Source organism: Passer montanus, unplaced genomic scaffold (assembly GCF_014805655.1).
Source record: "Passer montanus isolate IOZ18808 unplaced genomic scaffold, ASM1480565v1 scaffold218, whole genome shotgun sequence".
In the NCBI taxonomy this organism is placed as follows: domain Eukaryota; kingdom Metazoa; phylum Chordata; class Aves; order Passeriformes; family Passeridae; genus Passer; species Passer montanus.
This window is the reverse complement of record NW_024366792.1, coordinates 318,141-331,671: the sequence shown is the minus strand read 5'-3', so window position 1 is coordinate 331,671 and position 13,531 is coordinate 318,141. Positions and strand designations below refer to the sequence as shown.

Here is a 13,531-nt window from a genome sequence, read left to right as displayed (position 1 = left end):
TAAGAACCTTTTGGATTTTGACTATTTGCCACCTTGATGGTGAAAATTTGCAATCCTGACGTAGCAATATTTGGCATGTACTTTTGAAAGCAACCCAATGCTTTGCTCTGGAAGACAGCTGCAATTCAGCTCATGTCACCAGGAGCACATAGCCTGTGACATGAAGTATTCACTTGAATGCAGGAACTTTTCAGGGTTGTGAAGCATCTCTTGATCAATACTGCAGTTGTCACATCCTTCACTGACGCCCCTTGAGTGTTATCAACACAACTGCTATGAACATATGAGCATCTTGCAGATGCATGTAATGCCTGCACACCAAAGGTACAGAATAGTAGGTTTGCAAAATTACCAAAAAAAAATGTTCTGAAAGATTAAATCAGCTCTCCTCTTCCCCTTCTTATCACTAAGGTTGATTAAAGTGTGACAAAAACACAGAACAAATAAATATTGACTTCTGATGTAGGGATATTGAGGATCATGCAGTTTTGCTTTCTCCCTTCTGTAGCTCTGTAAGCAAAAGTCATTAAATTATAAATTATCTGAGATTGATATGTATTTAAATATGACCAAGAGCTGGAGCTCAAGGGAAATCATCTTAGGAAAGCTGTGATAAAATCTTAAGAGCTGGCACCACCATGACTGTAACATCTTCACCGCTTATCTATACTGAGTTAAAAAAACAAAAACAAAAACAAAAAACAAACAAACAAACAAAAAAAACAGATTAAAAGGCTGCTCTAGTCTGAGCAAAAAAGTAAAAAAATATGAGGGACTCAAAATAATGCAGCATGTGCTGACAGTAACGTACAATAAAATATAACTAAAATGGATTTGTTGTACAAGTGTTGAGTGGGGTTTGCCTGTGCCAGTCAGTTAGAGACATGGTTTGGTGTCACTGTGGCACAGATCCCTTGCTGGGGTACTGATGGGAAGAGCCCTTCCCTTGGGAAACAGCCTGGAGGGGCTGCAGCACTGCAGAGCTGTTCCTCCTCACCATCCTTCCCCAAGGTCAGCAAGGAGAATCACACAGTAAGACTATTCTGGAGGCTGAAGGTTTTACTATTCTTCATGTATGCTTATTTTTATTTACTATTAATGAACTGGTATGTGATCATGAATTTAAAAAGCCAGTGGTGGCCAAAGAAGGAGGCTTTCTGTGGTTTTAGGCTGCAGGACTGGCCCCTGTCTTTTCAATGATGTGACAGTTTTCCTCCCATTTATCTTGCTAAGTGTGTTTAAAAAGAGAACACAGAGCCTGCTCCTTTATTTCCTTTATCCCTTTGGTAATATTTCAAATCCATGGTTTTCCACACCATCAGGAACTTCTCACCTACATTAGTCAGTGCACAAGCAAGTTCAAAGGAAAAAGGCAGAAGGGTATCTTTTCAGCCTGGGGAAACAGCTGAAGTTATGACAGAGAAGAATCTTGTTTTATATACAGCACTCTGTCAAAATTTTTTTTGGCAAAGCTTGCTTTAAATAGAAACTTTCTGATGTGCTGTGTAAATTACAGGGAGTACAGTGAGGATTATTACCTAGCCTTTACAATAATTAGAGGAAATTTAAGTGTCAGGCAGTCTGGCTCATGGTATTTATCATGTAAGTACATGCCAAGAACCAAGACATTTCAGGAAAAGGTCACAGACTACACAAAACTATTCCAAACTCTAGGAAGTGCATATATACAGAGGTACTTCTGTCCATTAAGAAAAGAAGTTTTAACACTTGCATTTTCCTAATATTTGGTAGCACAGAAAGTGGCGGCCCAAATGCAGCTGCTGAGGCCTGCAGTAACCTGGAGAAGAGCAAAGCAAGCCATGGCTAAAACCTTTGTCACATTCTGATTGTGGTGCATTTTGTCTGCTGCAGCTCCTCTCTCACAGTTCTGCCAAGCTGTGCTCTGTGAAAATCACAGCCATGTGCAGCAATGAGTCTGGCGGCCAGGGATGTGCTCCTCGCAGGCTGATTACACCTCACATCTCTGGAGACTTGGAGCAAGGGTTGGCTGTAATTGATTTAAAGGCTGTAATGCCAGTGTGCCTGGGCAGTGCTGGACAGTCCCTGAATGTTTTTGTACCTCAGGAATCCATCTGTTCAATAGATTTGTTCAATGACCTTCAGCAGCTAAACTAACTGACCAGAGCACAAAAATGCAGTGATGTGATTGCCAGCTTTTTAGAGGCAGACAAATTGCTCTGAAAGGCTTCATGGGAAGGGCAACTAGCCCCAGCTCTTCAGGGTCATGCAGCTCATGTCTGTGATATAATGTCAGAGAGAAAGAATGAGAGACGACATGACTCTTCCAGACTTTGACACCCAGGTGTAATTGGAGGTGGTGTCATCCTGCTCAGCAGCAAGTGCTTTTTTTCAGTGTGTTCACTCTGGGCCAGAAAACCTGGGGATGAACTGTAGTGCAGAACTTGGCATATGCTGAGAAAAGATGGGAACAGTGCAAGCCACATGGGCAGCAGACCTACAGCTGCTCACTAGGAGAAAGGATGAAGGTTAATTGCAATTACATAAAGCTAATCTTTCCCCTCAGCCACTCATGCCACATAGTCTGGCTGCAAAAATAGGCCTTAAAGAATAAGCAGAAGCTATGTCTGGAAACGCCTCCCGACTTCTCATTGTACTGACTACTCTCAGCTGTGCTAGTGTCCCAGGTGCAGAAAGAGGTGTCTAGAAGACAAAACAATAAGCAGAATGTAACTGGGAGAGATACTAGCTTAGACCAGATAAAAGAGGGCAGGCTGTACTCCCTGCTACTCTCTCAACTGCTCCAGAGTCCAAGAAAACAGAGATCAGACTTTAACATATCTTTACCTCCAGTGCGAAAGACCTTAGACAAATTAAATTTTCAAGCAAAAAAAAAACCAACAAAAAAACACCAACCAAAAAAAACCCCAAGGAAAGTCCTGTTAAAAAATGTTGAGGATGGATGAAGTGAAGCCCTGAACTAACATTTGCCTTGGCATAAAAGTCTAAGTATTTAGCAGCTTCAATTTTGAACGCTTCAATTTTAATTTCTCCACTTACACATCCCTCTAAATAACTGTCAGAAAGTCCTAAATGAACTCATGGCTTCTGGGCTCTGACTCACATCCTATTCTCATGTTCTATCTTCTATCAAGTTCCTTCTGTGGCATTTCATCAGTGCTGCCACCTCCAGCGCTATAGTTTTTTCTAACAGAGGCTTCTGCCCTGAAGAAGAATCCAGCTCTTGTCACTCATGTGAAATACAAAGCTGTGTTTCGTGTCAGGTACCTACAGGCAATGTGTGTATTTGTGATTGTGCGGAAACTGACCATGGGACAATTATAAAGACAATTCTAATAAATAACTGAGGAAGTAAAGCATGGAAGAAGGCCTTTGAACTTATCCTTTGTTTGCAATTAACCTTTATAAGTCTTAAGTTGATTTAGGAGCATTTGAATTAAAGCTTTAAAGATGTTGCTCTTTGACAGGAACTTTCTGCTTCTAGCTAAGCCTTAAAGAGTTTTGCAGTAATAACCTTTTGAAGTATAATTTTAGAATATTGCTTGTAGTAAGGATCTTTGAAACTACAGCTTTAGAATACATAAAAAGGAAACATGCTTATCTCGCCGCCTTAACAGAATACTGAAAAGCAGCTTGAGAAAGGAAGATGAACATCAACTCCAGGATTGATAGTTTTGAGAAGGGGAAGCTGGACATCACTGTTATGAGATTTATAGTCCTTGCCATTAAAAGGTGAACCCACATCTGGAATCTGGACCTCACCAGCTGGGAGACTTCTTTCTTCTTTCGGAAGCTGGACCCCACCATCTGGGCATACTCCTTTCTGAGATACATCCTGACAAAAACTAAATCCAATAGTGTATAGAATTGTGACGTAAAAATTGGGAATAGAAACTGCTGAGAAAGCTTATGAGTACCCCTATAAATACACGTAAGCCCCAACTAACGGTGTGCAGTTGGAGGGAAAATTTCCCCCATTGTACCCAGAGCTGTATTGCTCATACTTTACCATATTAATTAATAAATTGATTGCTGCTTGAATATTGGCCTTGCCAAGCTTCCCATTTATAACACTCACTGTAGCCTCAGAGCCTCACCTCTGTCCTCCCTGCAATTCATGTTCAAGCTCTCTTCTGCCACCTTGAATCTATGTAACATCAGTCACTGCAGCTGCTTGTTGTCTCTGTGGAAACTCTTGCTATTAGAGGCATTCAAAATGCCACTGATTTGAAAAAAAAAGGACCAAATCACCACCACAACAAAAATCAACAAAACCCCCACTGGGACTTATAGAGGAGCAGCTGAAAAACATTGGGAAGAAACAAGTGAGAAGCCAGTGGGTGGAAATGAAAATCAGGAAGTAGAAGGCTTTATTAAGGAAAAGTCATGAAACCCTTAAATAAAGTGACAAAAGAAACAATGCACTGAACGGTTCATGAGACATCAGAAGCTGAGCTCCTTAGTAACATGATCATGCTCTCTACCAAGGATATTTATTAGGCACTACTCTCTGCCCCAATTATCTGAATTTCTCACTCTTAACCTAAGTTGCTTGTAAAGTGTTTCACATGCACACTCACACTTGCCTAACCCCTTTCCCACTCCTGTGTTTTTTAAGGAAGATTGGAGTTTCATTGGAAGGTGTCCCTGAAAGGACTCAGTGCTCTATGGGAATGCTGATCCTCAGCCCATTTTTGAATGCTTTGCTGTAAGAATCCTGTGCATCCAATAAAGCCATACATTTATAGACCTGTGACTCAGACTCTGCTAAACCACCCTTCATTTAATCTTAAAGGGTGTGTAAAAAGAAACCTGTATCATTAATCCATTTTATAACAGGAGAGATGGGTATTGCAGGGGACTTTATTGTCCTGTTGCCATGGTATCAGGAACAGGCTCAACATCAAGCTTCTGAGTGCTCATAATCTCATTATATGCTATGATCTTCCACTGAAAACCCCACAAAGCTCACTATTCCAGGGATCTACTATCTTCTGAGTCTGACCATGCCAGAAGAAATTCAGTTCCCAGTGCAAAAGTCCTCTGGAGGCTCAAGAGTCCTTCTGACAGATGCACAGGGTCTCTTCCTTCCTCACTGCTTTCACAACCACCAGTTTTCATGGAGGCAGCTGCCAGCTCAGAGCCTAGCATCAAAGAGAACTGTAAGGCCAGATGTTCCCAGCACAGTGACCTGTTCCTCATTGTGGAGATTCTTCAGTGATAATATCTACAGTAGTTCAAATTGCTGCAGCAGTTTTGGTTTGGGGCAACACCCCCAAATACAGCCTGAATCCTGTGGAAAGGCAGCCAGTTAATAACAGAACATGCACTGTTTCACAGTGAACTTCAGAAGCAAGACAGACAGAAGGATAGGGTCAGGTAAGCTGTCTTGTGCAGCTGCTGAGGGAATTGACATCAGAGCTCTGGGGTATATCTATCCTATTACAATAAACTCAATGTGTGTATAAATCTCGTAAACCTTTATTTGTCAAACTAAAATCTTAATTTGCTGAAATAAAGCCTTAATTTAATTATTTAGCTGCCCACTGTGAAGTGTCACCATGCTTTAGATTAAGTTGTCAACAGAAGCTGATCTGCACCATTTGTTAACAGCAAATTATGCACATCTGAAGTAAAAGCCACTGGTAACAAGCTGATGAAACATGCTGAATTTCTAGATATATGAACCAGAAAGGGGCTACTTGCATGTTATCAGGGCTTTGCAGGTAGACAACTTAATCACATGGATTAGAAACCTAATATAATGCAGCACAATACATACCATACTCACCCTGTTAGACTGGGTCAGGGAGGTCTGAGTCCCTGATCCTGGGGGTATGATAGCAGCTGCACATAAAAGACTAAAACCTTAACTCAAAACATTCACTAAAATATTTTATAGCCTCTATTTGCAATACAAAGGATTAAGTAGAACACAGATGCAAATGCAAGGTGGAATGATGTTAACAAAGTGCTGAATGTGAAATTACAAGACAGAATGAATAAATATACAAAAGGCTGTGTATGCTCAAGTTGGGAGACAGGGAGAAGAGGCAAAGACCCAGGAAACAGCCACCCTTATCAATTAGTTTCTCAAAGGTTCATCAGATAAATAGCAAGTTTTGGCATCAAAAATTGATGACACAACTGCTGAGAAGGGTGGGGAGAGGAGGGAGGGGAGAGGATGTGCCTAAAGTAAAGCAGTGCAGCAGCAATATATTAGAAAAAAAAAATTCTGAAGAATTGCACACCACTAGTTTGACCTCAAAACCTTTAAAAAAAAGTCTGTGAAAGCAGCTGTAAAAGATAAAGAGGAAGATTGAAAAAATTGAAGCATACATCAAAGTCTGATGTTTCCAAGCTAAGCAAGCTTTTTTTCACTGATAAAGAAAGTGGTTTTCTAAATACAGGGAACATAGCAGGTTTCACCAATCTAGGCTGTGATACAGGACTTGATACACACTGCAGAAGGGCGAGAGGCAGTCTTTTGCCACAAAAGCAAATGTCAATCAGCATGAAGGATTCGTGTCTGGGCCGGGAAGCAAGAAGAAATTGTGGCTCTGCTTCATGTAGACAAAGAATAAGGGAAAGATTTAATACAAAGCTCAACATTCAGAGTCTCAACTAAACTCAGGAAGGGAGGCTCTTAGAAACAGGTGTGTGCTGAGACCTTGAGGAAAACAAGGAGAGAATCAACAGAGAGCACAGTAAACAAGATAGGAAAAAAACAGAGAAGAAACATGGGGCTTTGTTAGCATTCCGGAAAAGCTGTAGGTTTTTTGTTTTGCTCTGCTTTCAAAGTGCAAAAAAGTCCTTAATTCTGTATACATGAAGGAAAAGAAAGAGCAGAAAAGCTCAAATCTAGCAACGAGAAGATCCAATGGAGATTGCATTACAAGAGTCTTTATATTTCACAGGCCCAAAAGATGGCTTAAAGTTTCCCTTTTTGCATCTCTTTCCTTGCAAAATATAAATGAACATTCAGTGAAGTATCTACAGCTTTCTGCTTGTTTTGTGGAAAGCACATTTAGGCTACAATTCTTAAAATCCTATCTCTTCCCAGTTACACGTAATGCAACTCCATTACAAAGTTAGGGGAGGGTAGAGAAAAAGCCTTTTTGCACTCCTAAAATTTGGGACCGGCAACTCTCAAGGTTCTCCATTCTGTGCCTTGCAGGGTCAGACAGTAGTGTTCATTTTCCCTGACACATGAGAACCTAGACACATTGCAGGATTTTTCTTGTCCTTTTGAATAATATAAACAGTAATGCCTTACAAGGCAATTTTCTAAGTAGTTAAGTAACTGCTTTTTGCAGGTACTTATTAAGACTTGCTCAAACCTCTGGGTACCAAAACTAAATTGGCAGCAAACTTTTTTTTTTTTTTTTTCAACAAGCCAGACTGCTTGCTAAGGAAGAGAACTTACTTGCAAGAGAACTTAGTTAATCAGCTCTGTAACTTTTGGCGCTAAAGTTTATCAAGAGAAGGCACACACAGAGAAATCCATGTACAAGCAACCTAGTCATCTTTGCACAGCCAAGCACCTGGGAAGCTTCATTTTGGAGTGGGCTAAGTATGGACCTAACTTCCCTGGACTATTCAGGCACAGAGTACAGCTGCTCAGCCCATGTCATGTTTCCAAAGGACAGGTGAAATGCAAAATGAAAAACATGCAGTTATCTTCAGTTCCTTTCATAAATTATTTCATCCAACAAATTCTATTTCCCTCATTTCACTGCAGAGACAGGGAAAAGGTTTCAGAAGAAAACAAGCACACAGTGTTGTTTAAGACAAGGCAAAGACTTCAAGCCTTTTCTAATAATATTATCTTCATTTTTCTCAGGAAAACAAACACAGCTGCAAAGCCAAGATTCATTTCCCTAGCATGGTTTATGTCCCACTACTCTTTAAAGTCCACTGTATCATTGCTACTCCCTTCTCTTCCGTCAGAAGAGAAACAACAGCACACTTAAGAATAAAGCTAACTATAAGAAAACATACTGAGCAAGAACTTAGCCTCCATGATCTAAAGACTCTAATGTTGACCCCGCAGGCCAGAGTGCTTGATTGGGACTTTGCAACATGCCAAATGTGCTGGAACAGTCGAAAAGCCCTGAGTGGCCCAGTGGACAGTGGTACCCTGCATCTCTCTTAATGGCAGTTGGCTGTCCATCAATATATCCTGGAGGTTATGTGAAGTTCAAGGGTGTTTTACTTTTAACTGCATTTCTGTGTCTTTCTGTTCACCAAAGCAGCACACAGACCAGGTCCAAGTAACAAAACACACATGATTTGCTTCCACCTCCATAGTGGCAGAATGTACATTTCACTCCCTACCTTCCATGCATAAAGCAGGAGGCACTGAGAGAACTGAAGGAGAAGGAAAACCATGGTTCTTCCTCCTTTGCATCATACCTTTGCTGATGACATATATGCTAGCACCTTCAACTCTGTGCTCTGAGGAAGTATCCCTGCTTGCAGCCAGGGATGTGCTCCATGGAAGCAACAAAACACCTGCCACAGCCGCAGCAGACATTTTCATTCCAGGTAAAGCTCAGAAATTAAGCAGTGACAGGGAAGAAGCACCCCAGATAATTTCAGCTTTCCCCCCACCACTGCTTGTTGTCAGACCATGAATCTGGCCTCAGCTCTCTCCCTGTGAGAGGCAGTGTGTGAAGGTGCTTCACTTCTGAGAGTGCACAAGGAGGGCAGTGCAGTGATGGCAAAGCCCCTCTTGGCCACTGGGGAGCATTCTGAAGAGCCACTGGCCCATGCCATCAGCCAGACATCCCATCGCACGCATGAACTGGGGACTCATCAACAGGGTGAAGAAGGTAAAGCGGTTTGCAAGCACCATAAAAAGCAACCTCCTAATGGTTTAATGACAGAACTTCATTTCTCAGCAATTAACTCAATGAAAGCTCTAAGAAAAAGCAAATACAATGAAAATAATATTATTATTTTGAAGTGAGCTCTGGGCTTTTTTACGTTGTGCTCAGCTGAAGATTATGTGGCAGAGCTATGGATGTTGAAATTAGAGCTGAAAAGAAAAATGTCAGATAGATGAGCTGGTGAGGACAAATTTTTAACTAAAATGGGTAGCTCACATAAACTAGCAATGATGAATTTATTCATATAAGGATTTGATTGGTAAAACCTTTCTTTAAGGGTCTCAAAAAAGCATTAAGCTCAGCAGAATATGATCTAAACCAGCTCCAGCCAGCATGATATGGCAAATTTTGAAAGTTACCTTGGAAATCCTGAGGGGACTATCCCTCTAAGGTGGAAGATGCCTGCAAAGATTTCACAGCTTAATTAATTTTGTGATGTACTTTGTCAGCATGTTTCATCCTGGTTTGCTGCAAGCAGGGTCCAAGCTTGCAGTGCACAGGATGCTTACCTATAAAACGTATTATTCTTCGAAGCAGTGGATTCAGGTAACAGCACTCTCCAGTCAAAATAGTTTTCTCTTGAATAATGAGGGTTTCTCGGGTTGACTTTATGAAATACATGGATATCTCACCAATAAAAATCTGCCAAGGAAAGGGAAAGAAACAGAAGGTTAAAAATGACATGAGCAAACATTGAAACCTGGGTGTCTAGTTCCAGCTCACAGACAGCGCTACACAGCCCTGTTTTGGGGACACTGCACTTGCACTGTGGGGCTCAGCATGACTGACACACACCCAGCTCCCACCCTCGGGAGGATCATTCCTGCACTCAGTGGTAGAGAGACCCAGAGAAGCTGACTTCACTCATGGGGAAGATTGTGGGGGTGCATCTCTCCCCCCTCCCCTGGCTGCACTATGAGCTGAGAAATGCTCATTAATTCTTGGCCTTGATAAGCTGCACCTGGACTAAGCCCTTCTTGAGCATATCAGAGACACTGTCTGTTCCCAGAAACTCTGCTGTCTAATGAGGATTTGTTTTTTCACTGACAGCCTTGGAAACTTATTTTTCTTGTGCAAATAATAACCCAAGTGAAATAATATTTTTGTTGTTGTACTTTCAAAAAAAGCTACCAACTTGAATTGTGCCCAGGGTAGAAGATTACCATAACTGCAGCCCACTCTCTTGTGACCCTCAGAACACAGGTTCAAAGTGAGATCCTTTTGAGCTCTCAATTCCCAGAAGATAAGAGGGTAATGTGTATGTCTGAAACACTGATAGCTGGATGGCTGTGGAACCAACCAAGGACTTTTGGCAATAACAGACCAGAAATGGTGGTAGCAATTAAAACACTGTGAAAAAGAGCAATATTCATCTAAATGTTCTGTTATCAAAAATGAAGTCTCCACACAACCACTGATCATAATGTTACCTGTGCTTATGTATTACATATATTTTGTATGATCTGAACATTCATGCTTTCTAGAAATGTAATAGCTGCTTCCCACAGGAGTAGGATCATTTCTTAAGCACTTAGAACTAATTTAGTTCCGTTGCACTGAGGCCTATCTACCCTCACTAAAGCTGGACAGAATTTAATCACAGGCTTTAGAGGCAAGGATGATCCACACACAGCAGGAACCTCTGAAAATATCACCTATCATGTTCTGTCAGCAGGCTTTAGAAAGGGAAACTGGGACCCTTTTAGAAAGACAGAGTTTGTAATTAAGTCTTTAAAAAAACCTAAAAAACAACTGCCTGATGTGGAAGAGCTTAGCTTTTAAGGGGAAGCACTCGAGATTATTAATTTAATGCATTATTGCAGGACATACACAAGAGAATCCATAGTGTTAGGGAATAGTCAGAGAAATACATAACAGAAGTGTTTGTGTACACACACACAGGGTGGCACAGACACCCAGAGTTAGTATAAATGTCAAGGAAGTCACCTTAGTTCACTCTGACTGCTGGAATGGTGAGTTGTTTCAAGGGCAACAATTTATCCTTATTAAGCCAGATGAGTGTCCTTATTGATTATTGACATTCAAGCCAAGTATGCTCAACCTCTTTATAATTCTACCCACTGATGGCAAGAGCTGTGGAGCTGTAAAATGCATGTCGATAACGGCATCTGGAGGGGAGCTGATGCATGGGAGCTGCACTGAAATATTGCCTTTATCCCGTTTCACTCCATCTGCTCTTAACAGAATTGGCAAGCAGTTCAATAAGCTCAGCTCACTAACGATGGGGCTGGGAATTAAGAAAAAGACCATCTGCACTAAAGCAGTTTGAAAGTGACACTCTGTTTCAACCCGTTTATTATTTGAGTTATTACAATGTTCAGAAGTTTGAATTACTGCTTTGGCTCTCTGTCTGCTCGGGGCTGTACACACACACTGAAAGACGATTCACACCCTGAGGGAATCCCACACTGCGAACACAGGGGCTACTCGACTTTAAAACATCCTAAACTTTTCAAACATGAGAGACTTAGTCATAAAACATACTAACAGTCCTCCTGTAACTATACATCCATTTTTAAAGTTCCTTTACATCAGAAGTTAATGGAGTATTTTCCAGCTTCAATCCCCATCTTTGTTTCTATAAATCTAGCTGTCTGGCATACTCCTAGCAACTCCCATGTGTATAGATTAGTTCCACTTAGATTTAGGAGTAAATGTTGCCAGGTTATAAATCTGTTCAGTTCCATTCCACTGATTTAAGCAGAATTATCCCAGATTTCCTACAGCAGTTCAAAATTTGATTTTTAAAAATGAATACTGCCTTTGGTTTAATGCAGAGTTTAGATATATGGCAATAAAGCTGTGTTTGTGTGGAGATACAAAGTGATTCAATGTAACTGGACCATTCTTGTCATGTCATCTCTGGCACTAAATTTAGTTGCTGAAATTTGTTTTCTAATATGCTTAATATGGGCTCTCTAGAAAGTCAGCCTTGATGTTTCCAAAAAATTCAGTGGGCAATTGGACACCTGATTCTGAAAGCTAATCTGTCTGTGTGCAGTTGAATGTGGTCTGAATAGCTCTCAAAGAACTTGTTTGTTTTGTTTTTGGTTTTTGTTTTTTCCCCCCAGGCATTTCGAAATCAAGTAACTCCAGTGATTCTTGTGATTTAAACCCTGATGATGCTGCATGAGCAGGGTCCACATCCAGCCAAGTTGTCCAGCTGGCCTCCCAGAATCAATCACCAGCACTACTGAGTACCTCAGCTCCTGCCAAAACAGAATCAGCACTTCAGGAATGGTTACCAATCAGTTCTATAGCTCACATCTAAATATGGGTTGAAAAACAAAACAGCAAGCAAACCGCTTTTATTTCTGTTTGGGAAAACAATGCAAGGCTAATGAACTTCTGTATCATACTGGCTTTATTAGGCACTAGAAATGTCAGGAAAATTGCACTGGATTGAAAGCATAAGTGATCTGCAGTCTGGCATGGTGTAGGTAATAGGGAAGCAAAGGTAGTGCCCTGAATGTGTTTTTGTTCTTGGTTTCCTGAATAAAATAGCAGCTCATCTACACTGAGGACATATTGCTTGAGAACTCTTGCTCACATTCCATTTCCTATGACTACCAGATAAAAATACAAGGATGACCCAAAGCCCCAGTATGATTAGAATTACCTACTCAGCAGGCATTTTTCCTCTGCTGATTTCAACCTCTCCAGTGAGAAAACTTCTTCAATTTTCCCTGCCTTCCCATTACTGGCAGTGTCACCAAATATTTGCCCCTCAATGTTCAGCTCTCAAAGCCCTCTGCTGCACACACTTTACTTATTTCCTGGCTCATCCTGACCCAGCAGATGATAAAATTATCTGTCCATTTTCCTCTTCAACAGTCTTTTATCCATGATAGTCCTTCAGCTGACATTTTCAGACAGTGAAATGTCTCATCTTCCCCTTTCAAGTTCTCAGCACAGCATTAGTGCCTGATACTCTCTGCACTCCTGTACAGATTACTGACAGTTCGTAAATTTAATTATCAATTTAATCAACAAAATAATGGAAGTATTGCTTTTAAAAGGACGTGGCATCTTTTTTTTTTCCCATAGCACTTTCTGAGAAGCTCACACAAAGCATCATTTGTACAACTTTGTTTAAAAAAAAAAAAGTGAACATCAAGAAGACCTGTTTCTGTGAGGATGAACTAAAATAAACTATGCAGGAATGTCTCTCTGGTACAACCAAGAGGAGGTTGCAGAACAGTGGGATATTGGAGCTGCTGTCCTGCAGTAATTGTGCAGTGGGGCAAGGTTGAGGAGCTGATTTGAAGGGTTGTATTAAATTTAGAAGAATAATTATTGATGGTGCTGACAGGCACAGATGGGCCCAGCTTTTGGCCCCCCTTTGCTCCTTTTATCAGTTTTTCTCAGTACAGGACATTGGTCTTGTACTTCAGTTCAAATGCTGTAGCAGAGGTGAGGACTGCATCCCTTCTTCATTCCCCTGCCATGCTTTTGTTTACTTCTCCAGTAGCCAAAGTATTTCTCCTTAGTCATGTTTCTCCAAACTCCTATCCATGTAAAGTGCCACAATCTGGTTCCTCCTGTGCTTCAGTCATGCTGCCCCAGTCTCACCTCTGTTTTCTTCCCTTTGAAAACCCACTACAGATTCACTGCAACTC

General features: G+C 41.0%; 1 protein-coding gene across 4 annotated transcripts in view; it reads right to left on the bottom strand.

Moving 5' to 3' along the window:
• The window catches only part of PLPPR1 (phospholipid phosphatase related 1), a 118,072-nt gene that overhangs the window by 10,642 nt on the left and 93,899 nt on the right, over positions 1-13,531 (bottom strand). For all 4 annotated transcript variants that reach the window (XM_039709582.1, XM_039709581.1, XM_039709580.1 and 1 more), the window contains one exon: positions 9,401-9,533. In XM_039709582.1, the coding sequence (XP_039565516.1) occupies positions 9,401-9,533 (133 nt within the window). The remainder of the gene's footprint in view (positions 1-9,400; positions 9,534-13,531) is intronic.